The sequence below is a fragment of the Anser brachyrhynchus genome (genome assembly GCF_964034855.1).
Source record: "Anser brachyrhynchus genome assembly, chromosome: 3".
In the NCBI taxonomy this organism is placed as follows: domain Eukaryota; kingdom Metazoa; phylum Chordata; class Aves; order Anseriformes; family Anatidae; genus Anser; species Anser brachyrhynchus.
Genome location: NC_137696.1, coordinates 67540533 through 67554011, shown reverse-complemented (window position 1 = coordinate 67554011; position 13479 = coordinate 67540533). Strand labels below are relative to the sequence as shown.

At 34.4% G+C, this 13479-nt stretch overlaps 1 protein-coding gene across 1 annotated transcript; it reads right to left on the bottom strand.

The window, feature by feature from the left end:
- Nucleotides 1-808: 808 nt before the first annotated feature.
- TMEM244 (transmembrane protein 244) lies at nt 809-13171 on the bottom strand (the record flags this gene model as incomplete). Its single annotated transcript, XM_080587739.1, has 6 exons — nt 809-903; nt 1772-1816; nt 3596-3721; nt 6158-6231; nt 6762-6847; nt 13139-13171. The coding sequence occupies 6 exons, from the start codon at nt 13169-13171 to the stop codon at nt 809-811; spliced, it is 459 nt and encodes a 152-aa protein (XP_080443865.1).
- Nucleotides 13172-13479: the final 308 nt, after the last annotated feature.

Below are 13479 nucleotides of genomic sequence, written 5' to 3'. Positions count from 1 at the left end.
GGTTTGTTGTTCTTTTGATTACTACTATCCATAGACCAGTACTTCAGCGTGGGCCACGTGCAGCTGTGGGATACATAAAAAAGTGACTGTAGGCAGCATTTGCCTTTCATCGTTCCAGCACAGTCACACCATAACTGGATCATTAGTGAAAGACAGAATGGCCTGAAGCTGTCACAGAAAACATTTGGCTGTAGCATTCCTGGAAGTCAGGGAATCAACTAAATATTGATGATTGTAAGTCTGCCTGTTTCTGTCTTGAGCACCTTCTAGGTGAGAGCTTTAAGATGGAAAGAGATATGCAGAGATATGCGCTCTTCAAGGAGTCTTCTTTGCTAGGGTTTTGCCAGTAAAGACTGCTTTATACTTAAAATGATGTATGCCAGCTAGGGTGACTTTAAAGTTCTGCACTTGTGAGAGGCCAGACTCCAGCCTGAGTTACAGTCAATATTTTATAAACTGCAACAGATAACAAGTGGTCTGAAAACATTAAATACAAATCCATTTTTTCTTTTAGGATTTTGCAAGAGTGCTGCATCATTACTCTTATCCTCCTTGTGGTTTATTTGTTTTAAAACGGAAGTAGTGTGTCTAATTGCTTAATGGAAATTGTACATACAAAAGCTAAAAGTGATTATATACAATAGCTAAAAGTCATTACATTGACTTTGCAAACAAATGTAAGATACAAGAGTTCTGGTAAGCTAAATACTAGCCTTATGATTAGACAGTTTCTAGCTTCATTTTAATTATGCTGTTAAATAAATCTTTGAAATTATACAAATATAAAAACAAGTTCTAAATTGTCTTTTCAAAAATCATCTAGAACTGGATAAATGAAGTTATCTTTGAACAAGCAGTATGCCAAAATCTGTCCTCCACAGATCATGGAAATTACTCCAGATCCTGAAAGAAAAAGCATGACTGTTTTGTATTAATTTTTGCAGTGGAATACAAACATTATAATAAAACTTTAGTCGGCTTTTCTTATTTATTGATTTTTTAAATGGTCTGTTTACTTAAACATTTTGCCAAAGACTTTAACCACCCACACAGAGATCAGTCCCGGTAGTTGCTGATACAAAACCAGTTGCAGGACAAGGGATTTATTTGCCTGTCTCTATCTTTTAGGAATTTACTACAGCTGTTGATCCATGTTATACTTCATAAAAGAAAGAAGAGCAGAAGCCAGTACTTTCTCCCTTAACTGTTTTCCAAGATAATATATACTACTGCATGATTATATTTCTAATTTTACAGTAAATTAAACATTCTAAAATATAGATTTGCTATTCACTGTAAGGAAATGTGATGACTGAGATTTTTCTCATCTATCATAGTACCTGTACATAGTGTTTATAAAAACTGTTTCTGAATGTGTCTATTTCTTTCCATTGATTATAAATAATACCAAGGAAGACTAGTTTGGCTAACTGTCTTTTTGACTCCTGAATTTGATGAAATAGATAGCTTGATTATTCAGGAATGAACATGGCTCATTTCAGCAATGTGAACATATCTGCTGTTTGGTAGGAAGAATAACATAAATTGTGTACATTCTGGTCTTAAAATAGGTGATATTTTAAGGCAAGTCAAGTGTTAGCTTAGTGCTACTTGCCTGTGTCCTTAAAAGAAGTGTAAATGAAAAGAATATATTTCTTCCTTAAATACTGACAATTCCCAAAGTATTGTGACAACAGACATTTAATAGAAAATGAAATGATACTGTAAATGCAAATTTTCTAGATTCTAGTGATTTGAACTTTAATTTTACCTAATGCCAGCCACCAGTGTAACATCAGAGGGAATTCAGACATAACTGCAAGGAAAAGAAAAGGAGAAGTGTAAGTTTTTAAACAGTAAGTATGAGGGTATGCAAACATTGCATTACAGTATACAGTATCTGCTCAGTTATCTTTCAGAAATTACATGCTTTAGATTTATTGAAATTGCAAACTCTTATTGAGGTCCTAATCATTCAGATATTTGGTCATACTGTTGCATGAATGTGGGTGGACAATCCTACTGGAAGTTGTCTTTAAACATTAAAAGTGTGTGCTAAATTGAAGTTTTAGATTGTAAAATCTCTGAAAAAGAAATGTTTTGTTACTACTTAGCTGTACAAAGTTTAGCATAATGGAGACACTGATCACCTAGTAGAGTGCTTCCATATTGCTGCAATGCAAATAATTTAACCTGTCTAATGTTTTCAGTTTAATGGGTGATAGCATATGAAAGACAGGCTAGAACTGTGCACTGAGTCTTCACAGTTACCTAGCTTTGCTATGTGTCATGCAGCTACCCTTGTGTCTCGTAAGATGACCAATATCTCCACCGTATGATCAATATGAGCCCGTATCAGCCCCCAGAAGAGCCAGCAGGGCTGTTGAGGCACTGAAGGGAGTTAGGAGGCATGCTGCATGCTCTGGCAGCACAGTTGAACTTTGGTTGGCCATTTGAAAGCAACAATAACAGTTCTGGTGTTGTTTGGAGATCAAAGTGCACCATATGATATAATGATAGAAGGTAGTTTAATACATAAAATATATAGAAAGAAGAATTTTTTGCAATTTTTGTAAATTCCTTGATTTAAATTAAAAAAATACATAAAGAATAATTGTAGCTTAAATTCTATGAAACCAAATTCAGTAGATGAGAAATTATGATTAATTTTTTAAGGTGAACTCTTTATTGGTCTCTGGCATAACTTGACATGGGAATCAAGGAATCCCTTCTTATATAAACTGTTAAAAGACAAATGAAGCATTGGAAAGTGGAAGATTAAGTATTATGTAGTAGAGTGGGAGTTCTAATTTGACAGTGATTTTTTCCTATTCCTAAATTCTAGAATACAAATATTAAGCTCATTGCTATAGGAGAAAAAAATCCCCATGTGGATGGGGTTAAAATGTATTTCTGAATCAGCCATAGCAGCCTCCCGCTAACCAACATGAGAAGAGGGAGCAGGATACTAGGTACTGGCACAAAATGGTGGTGACGCTCATGTACAGCAGCCAGTTCTTTTCTCCTCATTTGCAAAAAGGGGAAGAGTTTCAGGAAAAAAATAAAAAAAGAAGAAGAAAAGAAAGAAAAAATGCTTCAGTGGTAAAATGCATTAATTTCCTCAATGAAATTCAGTTCAAATTATCTAACTTAAAAACTCTGAATCATCTTTGTTGAAGTAAGTCTCATTTTTGCTTTGAATTAGTGCTGAAGTTTTAATGAGTAACTCTTAAAATGTCAGAAATGGACAACTATTACTTTCTTGTTTAAAGGAACACACCTCCCAGAAATTGTGTTTAGGCTAGATATTTGACATTAACTGTCAGATTACAAGCTAAAACTCTGAAATTTTATAAGAAAATTGTTTTGTTTTGTTATTATTATTTTTTTAATACTCCAGCAAATACAGAATCAAGTTTTAAATGTCAAGATTTAAATACATGGATAAATCAAATGGATGGAAAGTACAGATGAATGTGTATTCAGCTCCAAGGAAGAATGATAACATTAGTCCCATAGTACAGTGGGTGAGTCACGGTCAATTGGTCCTTCAGTCTGTGACACTAGGCATATATTTAGCAGCAAACCTACTTACCAACTGAGGTTATGATGATATGAATAACAGTAACTGTTACAGCATAATCCCAAACCCATTCTTCCACAACCAGGGCAAATAGCAGGCCACAAATGAAGAAGGTTATTTCCAATGAGACTACAAGAACTGTAAATGAAAACAGGATGCTTACACCAAGCATAGTTTTGAAAGACTTTTTTCCTGTATTCAAAGGTAATAGCATTAGGATGTTAAAATCTCTGATACAATGCTATGCAAATTATTTCTGATTAGATCAAATATTACACTGATGTTTTCATTATAAAGTTCATTTCTAATTTTACCAGACACCTGCATGGGTTGTATCCCAATTTCCCTATAGACTTTCAAATGTTCCATATTTTGTGTAAAAAACATGAGGACGAACAGTGCTCTATGTGTTGCCTCAAAGAGAAATAGTGTGGAAATCCTTCTCAGAGACTGTCTGTCCAGGGTCTTTGTGTATGGCACTAAATAGACTTCGCTGATACTGACATAGGGCAACTTTTTCTCTTCCAAAACAGAACTATGTGGTTAAGGGGTTACGTTCAGTATGAACCTTCACACTTTTCTCCCTGTCCACTTCTTTGCATCATACACATGTATCAGTGCAACTTAAAGATGAGACATGCAAGGGGAAAGAGAGCAGAGAGCCTACGAAGCCAGCACAGGCCATCCATATGGATCTCATGGTGCATAAAACCAGAAGGACTGGCTTCTCAGTTCTGATAGCAAGGCTGACAACTGCCATACTGCCACCACAGCGCGTACACCTGCCATCTCCATTGTCTGGCTTTGTGTTATGTTAAACGACAGGAGAGGATTCCCCACCAAGTGACAATAACTGAGTTACGTTGCTGAGACACTAATACAGCAAGCTGACCATGGAAGTCCGCCTCACAGGCGAGCTGTGTGGCCTGCAGAAACCACCTAGGCCGACATGGAGCAGAGGTGCTAGGCCGGGCGTGGAGGTGCTCCTGCTCTGCTGGGAGGTGCAAGCTTCCCCAAAGCCTCACTCAGCTTTGCTTGCAGGGCACTTTCTTGCCAGTATGGAAGGTAGGACCAAGAGAAACCCTTGCGGGTCAGCCCTCATGTCCTGCTGGGTGGCTACCTGAGCTAGTGGGGCTGAATGGAAAATGCCTGATGTCTCCTCCAGCTTCAGCCCTTGGTGCTTATGTAACGAACGGGCAATAACAGCACACTACTGATTCATAGGATTTTCAATCTGAAGGCTTTTCATTCTTCGTTTTAATGTCCCTAGGCATATTGAACTCCCATTTTTAACTGATTTTTTTTTTTTAATTGTAGTAATGTAATAGCTAATGTAACTCGGAGTAGAGAGAATGTTATTATTTTTTGCTGTATTTAATTTATATATTTGGCAGCATTTTGTGCCTCTCAATTTTATTATTTTCTTTACACAATCAATTAGTTCTTACTGTAATATGGATCTTTTATCCAGCAGTTAAAAAAATGTAAAAACACCAAGAAAAATATAAAACCACATGTGGTTAGGAAAACAAAAAATGCGCTTCAAAAAAGTAATGTTTGTAATGCATAAATGCTTTAATTTATTAGATTTAATGTTAGTGGTATTCATTTAAATTTTGCCAATAATTCTGTAATTTCAAAAGTAAAAACCATGTATACAGATATAATAAAAAACAGCATACACAGATAAAATACAGTGCAGACAGATGTTCTGTATACTTTTCCACAAAACTGGGCCAGTAACAATAGCTCAGTTCTGAGCTGAGACTTCCATTTTTATTTTGAGATTATCTTTTAAAGACATCATTCTGTTTTTAACAGGCATGAGTGAGACCCTTAAACAAACTAATTCTGCTTTGCAACACCATTCAGAGAGCTCAGGTTTGTCTCTGTGCCCATAGCCTTCAAACAGATCCTGCTATGTTTTGCTACTCCGTGTTACTTCTTCAGGTGGATAAAATGCAGGACTGAATATTACCAAGTTGCTTGATGTACCAACTGTCTTTGGCACCTTATAAGCATGCTGCATAAAATTATCTGATACAATTCTGGAACAGAAAAATCATATTGAGATACTGTAATTACATTAGAGCCTTGAAAAGTAATTTTAATGGAATATGTTTTAAATTTTCTTTTTCCGTTGCTACAAATGAGATGTTTTTTTCATCTGAAATCTGTATTGTCAATGTACAAATATACATAAGTTTTTATCACTCTTTTTAACATGATCAACTGAACAATTTACTTTTGAGAAGTTCTAATTACAGGTGATGTCGTTTGCCTTTGTAAAATAGATTACATGTCTGAGAAAAATTTCACCTGTGCATGTAATTTAAGAATGACAGTTTAGGAAAGTGAAATTATTTTGAAGGCTTCAGATGATACTGCAGGAATTTGTATTAGGATATATAAAGGTATGTTTAGGGACTGAATTACAATCAAACTCTGAAATTTTAATGCCCACTATATTACTAAAAGGGCTCTAAAATATTGTCAATAAGGAAAATGAGTTTATATCCAGATGTAATCTATTTTCTTGGCTGGGGAAAAAACAAAGAAAAAAAATTAAATTACCTAAATAATGTGGGTTAAACCATGATGGATTTGTCTTAAAATCAAAAGGTGCCAAACCATCCAACATTTGAATCCTGTGGAAATAGAATCAATAAATTTAACCATAGATTTTCAATAATGCCTTAGTGATTGCATAACATATTATAGGTGCTTTTAAATAAGATTCCAAATGGAATATTCTACATTTCATTCATGTTATGGTCTTGCCATTGCACACAGTTTCTGTGATCTCCTCTCCATCTTTTTATTTAAAATGCCTGACACTATACGTGCTAGTCAATAGCTTCCTAAGGGAAAATAATTTATATTTCATATTGACTATAAAATCTTTCCTTTTTAATTTTTCATGTCATCTTTTATTTTATTTATTTACAAGTGCAAGGAAGTATATTAGAGCCAGCATTTTATATTTACTTTTGAGTATTATTTACTTCATGCATTTAAATGAAGGTTCAGGTATAAAAATTTAACTGAATTTGAAAAATATGTTCACAGAATAATGGGCTGTATGCCTCCAGTCTGGATGCTTCCTCTACAGAGTCATGGTTCTACCCACTATATCCATCTGTAACATGTAGTCATAGTAGAGACATGGAAATCTTACTTGAATACTGCAAAGCCAATGGAAAGGACTACATAATAAACGGTGTAGAAAACTGCCATGCATATCAACAGGTTCAACAGAACAACCTGAAAAGGGAAAAAGAGAATAAAACCTAATGCTGTGTGTTTACATTAGGTACATAATTGTCAAAAATAATTCCAGATGTCTACCAATTTTAATAATTTAGAAAATGTAATATTTAGTCAGAATTTTTTCTGTTGCTGATTACAAAAAGGTTGTTAAGGGTTTTCTAGTAAACTTTAGCTCCTAATTTGTTGTTATAATGCACAGTTCTTTGTTTTAATTGTAAGTCTACTATTTAGCTACTGAATTTCTAAGAATTCAGGGAATGAGAAGCACATTTGAGAGTTTCAGATCATTCAGATGTGTAACTAGCCTAATTTTTAACTTAAAAGAAATGCCATCCTCGTAATTATGTTGAAACTATGTAAAAATAAAATGTAGAAAATTGTAGAGGTGTGATTGTTATGTTTTCCAGCCTCTAGAAAGTATGTCATTCCAGTGTTTACATCCAAAGGTAGGGGTGTAGGCAACTTTAATGAGTAACAAGGGATAGCTGTTAAACACCTTTCAAAACTCAATTATTTGTGAATTTATTTTAAATAAAATCCAACTCCAAATTTTAAAAATGCACATAAAAATATGAGCTTCAGAAAGTACCACTATCTTATTATCAAACATTGGGTCTTTAAAATAAGAAACATTATAAAAAGAATTATACAAAGAATTTGTGCTTCCTAAGGTATCATGGCATCATTATTTCTTTCATTCCATTGAAGTGTCTTCACTTCTGACCTGAAGTTTCAGAAGTAATGCATCCAGATCAAAAATTGTGATCCTTCACCTGATAATGTTCCTAAAATGCCTTCAGACCTTTTGTCTTCAAGTGAAGCATAATTCACATCTGTGCTCATCTAAGCTGGCTTCCTGAATTATGCAGGCCCTAGGAGTCATATTAATTCCTACAGGTATAATGTAAAAATTACGTTTTCTCTAATGATAAAATGACATTCCAGATATTTGTGCTTCTGTTGCTCGTGGGTTGGTTTTTTTGTTTGTTTTGGTTTGCTTTGCTTTGGTTTGGTTGTTTGTTTTTTGTTGTTTGTTTGTTTGTTTTGTTTTGTTTTGTTTTCCCCTAGAAAAATAGCACATATAATGAACACATATAATGAGTTAAAAATTTTCTTGCCCATTCTCCAGTTTGGCTACAAAATTGTTGAAACTAGCAATGTGTGTTTACCTGACTCATCTGGTAAGATCTCCATAGATCTCCGACATATGAAGCATTGTAAGTTTTATTGAAAATACAGTGTTGACTGTTATTCCAACAATAAATTTTACATATAGATTTTGATCATCTAGCCTCAGCCATCTAGCCATCTAGCCTTTTGTGCTGTTTTACCTATTCCACTTGGAGTATGAATACTATAGGAAATTTATCTTTGAATTGCTTCCTGTACTCTTAAGGGTGAGGAAACCACTGCAAAATGCTTCTTCCTATGTAAAGTTCTGTATCTGTTGCAGCTTATCCTTTTCATCAGTATTGTGGTTTTGCCTCATCTTCCATATGTGTTCCGTTTTTCCTCTATTAAATTTTTTTTTAATCTTCCGTTCTTTAACTGTATTCGTAAGCTTACATTTTGTTCACCTATTCACTTCATGTTTCTTTATTTGATGCTGCTAGCATGTCCTATTTCATACTATATTTTTTAAGATCCTGTATATTCTGACTTTATCTGAACTTTCCATTATTTCCCTGTTATGAAATTTGAAGACGTGATGAAATACTGGTGCTTTGTCCCACAGCGGTACTCTCTTATTAGTTTTTCTTTCACCTTTCCATATTCTTGAGGTTCAGCTAAACTTAACATATAGTGATAAACCCTCTTTCATTGTACTTTGTTTTTTTTGAGATATACAGACAACAGTAGTATCATTTCTCTTTCTGGTACTCCTGTACTTCTTTAGTCAAAAACTGAACATGGACACTATTAACAGCAACACTCTACACAGCAAAACTGTACTGATGACCCATAATAAGATCATTGTGGTCATTGTGATCTCTTACCTAGTCATTCTGGTTCCTCAGTTGCCAATAATTATTTTGCAGAAGCTAAATCTGTATTTCATTTCAGCTTTTAAGTGTCTCTCCATCATTTTCTACTTTACTTCAAAGTAAAAGCTGAGTGGCAGAAAATGCATTCTTAAGAATGCATTAGTTTGATTTGGATAGCATTTACTCAAGATGTTTGTACCCTGTGTTCGATGGCCTGTCCTACTTAAAGAATTCAAACTTACAGCTTCCACTTTCAAGAAAAAAGCTGTATCCCACTTCTGCATGGATATATACTAGTAGATTTCACAATGACTAACTAGACAAAGTAATTTTTCCCCTTCAATAGAAATTACAGCCTTTACAGTCTTAGTTCTGCGGTGGACGTTTTAATCATGGTCTAGATATTTAAAAAGAGAACACTGCCACAGAAAAATGGTGTTACGTAAAATACTTCTAGGCACATCAAAAAAATGTACCATTCTAGTCCAAAATTCCATTTAAGCCATATTCTATACTTTACAGTAGCCAAATGTGTAAACTGGGGGAAGTAGTATAAGGACATGGGAAGTACAAGTAATATTTATTTCCACGGATAGATGTTTTAACACCTTAAAACCTTTTAAAACCAGAGATTGCATCCACATCACAGCATTTTGAAGACCTTGATGGGTCTTTCTTCCACTACTTTTTCAACTTGCTTTCATTTTCCAGAATACTTTCTGAAAAAAGTAGCACAATTTAATTTTGGGTGTTGTGAGAAAATACCTTGGCCGGGGGGGGGGGGGGGGGGGGGCTTTAAACCTACTGAATAATAGTTTTAATGACTAGCTGGTGAAATACCTTCTAGTTCTTATGTTATCAGAAATAGTGGATATTTTGTTCCCTACTTATATTTCCTGTGTTATCCCTAATTGTTTCTGCCTCTGTACTATCCTATGTGTCAGATACCTAAGGAGAAAAGCTCTCACCTACTTAAGTCCCTCCAGAAACAAAATCTATACTATATCAGTGATTGCCATTGTTGTCTTTGCACTTTTTCTAGTGAAAAGATGTAACTAGATCAACATTCAACTTCCTCTTCTATTAACAGGTTTTAAATTTTGTCAAGGTACATCAAATGATTTAGTTTGAAAGTAGCCATGGCAGTTTTCATTGCCTGAGAGCAATGTCGTACTGCAATAATGATCTAAGGGGAATGTAATTACTATAGTGATTCCATTATTAAGTAAATACATTTGGACACGTAAATATGGATCCGAAGCCTGCAAATTTATGTGTGTGCCATGCAAGATTTCCTGCTGAATTTCCCTACAGATCAAATTTAACTCAATTCCAGAGATGGAATTGAGCTGATATCAAGTAAGTCTGAAAGTTCTTATGTTTTACCAAAATTCTTGTCCGTGCTAATCAAAAATAAATTTAAAATAGAAAAATGAACACTACGATGAAAAATTGCAAATACAGATATTCATTCAGAAGTAAATTCTTGAAAAGTAACCCTGTATAAATTAAATAGACCGTAGTGAACTGTACATAATTTTTCAGTGTATCAGAATGGCAAGCAGAGATTATGAATTAGGTATTGTAAAGCACTGTGTCAAAGCAAAAGAAGCAAGTGTTTCTGTCTTTGATATGTGACACAATGGGACTGAATTTAAGAAAGGATAGGTAAGAACTAATAGGGTAATAGAAGTCCTTTTCTGAAGAAAAGTAAAAGAAATCATGTGTGCAGTTTGGCTACAGGGAGTGAGGTAGGGAAAATAGCTGCATGTTTATAACTAAAAATGAAAATGAATTATTTGGAGAAGTAAGATGAAAGAAATTAAAATCAAACCAAACATAAAGAAATTATAAGATGCTGCAAAGTTTCACAAATCATTTCCATTTTGCAGTGTTTGAAAGAGACTTGCTCTTTTTATTTATTTGCTTTTGTTCAACAATTTTCATCAAAATTGGTTATTGTATAGTTCTATGCCCTCATCCTTGCTATGGATTTTGAGGATAAAGTTGGAAAATGTTCTTGACAAGTGATTCACAAATAATAAAGACAAGAAAAAAAAAAGAATATTTTTTGAAATCCTCAATATTAAACAAAAGTCAGTTTTAAGGCAAGATTTCAGAGAAAAATGTAAAACATAGCCAACTTGGAAATGTAATTTTCATTTTGATTTAACTTGTTATATGTTGGTAAAAGCTGTTGAAAAAGGAGCACTTATTCAAGGAGTCAGGGACTCTGAAAAGAGCTATAGATAAACGTTAGCTCATCCTAACTCAGTTTTATGAGCTTGTCTTGCCATACTGTGACAGAAAACAAGCCCTCAAGGCTTTGGGATTTAAGCTGGGAGAATATGAAGAGAAATAAGGAAGAGGTATTACCCTTAAACACAGCACTTGGGAAGAAAAAGTGACAACAAGTTTGGTGTCAACATTTTAAAAAAATTTGTTAAAAAATGAAGAAGGTGCAGAGAAGAGCCACAAAAGAGAGATGGTGGCTAGAATTTTTTTTATTTATTTTTATTTTTTATTTTTTTTCCATTAGCACTACAACTCTAAAGAGGTCAATCTGTTTAGCTCTGAGGGCTGATTTGATTATGATGGATAAGTTCCTTTGCAGGCGGAAAATACCAGGTATTAGGGGCTCTTTAATCCATCAGAAAAGCCACATGAAGTAAACAACTTCAAGTTATAGCTGGACAAATTCAAAAGATGCATGCAAGACATTTTCAACTGTAAAGGCAATTAGCCAATGGAACAAACTGCCTTTGGAAATAATGGATTCTTCAAAGCAAAACCAGGTGCCTCTCTGGATGAAGCTTCACTCAGACATCTCTACTGTTCACTTCTGGCCATAGGTCTTTGAATGGCTGTGTGGTAGATATATTTACAGAACCATCTGACACTTACAGAAGTATGGATACTGCAAATTTACTAACCATTTATATTACTTTTATTTTGCTAGATACTGAAAATTGAAAGTACATCACTGCATTTATCTCTCACAGTTGCAAGGAGGTAATATTCTATTTCTAATGCATTAGAAGAGAAACCCACCATGCCTATACAAACTGATATTTGACAATCTTATTCTATTTTTATTTCTCTACATCAAAAGAAAGCAAAACAAAAACTGAGAACATTTAATCTCTTGTCAGCCAGTTTTATCTGAGGGTAAAATACAGCTCTCCTTTTTCCAGTATCTTTAATTTTATCGTAAATGACAATTGGCCAAATAAACTGTTTCATTCATTCTTTTGGATCATGGTGTACCCCATGGCCAGTGTAATGTTCATTGACTGCAACGTTACATGCAAGTTTAGTAGCCATGCTGTACCTCACCTCCTGAAAGTATCCCTAAACATTGGAAGTTGAATCTTGGGCACTTTTTTTGTTGGGAATCATTTTTATCCCATTTCTCTGAACAGACACACATTTCCTGGAATTCTCCTTTATCTGCCTCCTTTAAGCCTTATCTGCTCCAGATGCAGATTTGTACTGTAATAAAAGTGGTGAGACAGGACTGAAGGGAAAATAACAGAGCTGAAGGAAGGCTGTGAGCTGATGGCCTGTTGACCTCTAATTACAGTAGGTGAATTCCTGGCCTCTCTTGAAGTCAGAGACAAACTTGCATTGGCTTCAAAGGCTCAGGATTTTTCTCTTTGTACCCAGAATATTCTTAGTCCCTGTCTAATGTAGTGAGGTATTAGCTTGCTTTGCTCACTTGAGTACAGCTAAAGAAAGGCATGGAGCGCAGTGCTAAGAATATACTCTTAATTTAATAACACGAAAATAAAAACTCTTTGAAAATTTTCCATTTCTATCACATTCAACTTCTTTTCCTTTCCACTGAAATTTATATATATATATATATTTAAAACTCAAAATATATTTTATTTTTAAACTATTTTTTCCCTTTCTAACTCCTCAAATATTTCAAAGTGGAAAACACGAGTTAAAAACTACAGGGTCATTTATTATATGCTAAAACAATTTAAAGAGAAAGAATATTAGGAATAACCTGGTGTCATTAAATTTCAGATTTTATTAGACAATTCCAAGAATTAGATCTCATAAATGCAGCTACAGCACACATTTTGAAATCCTTCTTGTAAGGTGCACTTTGCAGTACTTACTACCAGCCCAATAATAAGCTCTCCCGTTCTTTTTGCTTTTTAGGAAGCGAACATTGAATAATACTCTGTAAGAATGAAAGCAATTGCTTTTTCAAGACCTGCAGTAGCTACCTAATGCTCTAAATACTACCCAGTGACATACAGCACTATACAAACTCAATTCCCTTTACCTTGGTTTCAGCAGTTTTGACCTTGAGAGCCATGGACACATGATGAGTGAGAGGAAGTGATGTTGCTATATTCCTTATGTCAATATCAGTCGGAAGAAGCAGCTGTTTTTCACCCCAAAAAACATTCTTATAGGTGAGTATAGGCAGAGTGAGGTTGGTTGATTGGATTAAACTGAATTGAGACAGAAGCCATCTGTGAGATAACTGTAAGCGGCTGAAGACCAAACAGAAAATCCTACTCACTCATTTAATGTTCATACTTTTGTACCTATGGGCAGCTAAAGCATATCTATAATACAAGTTGGCCATTTAGAGACAAAATTCTGAATACTATTTTCTAC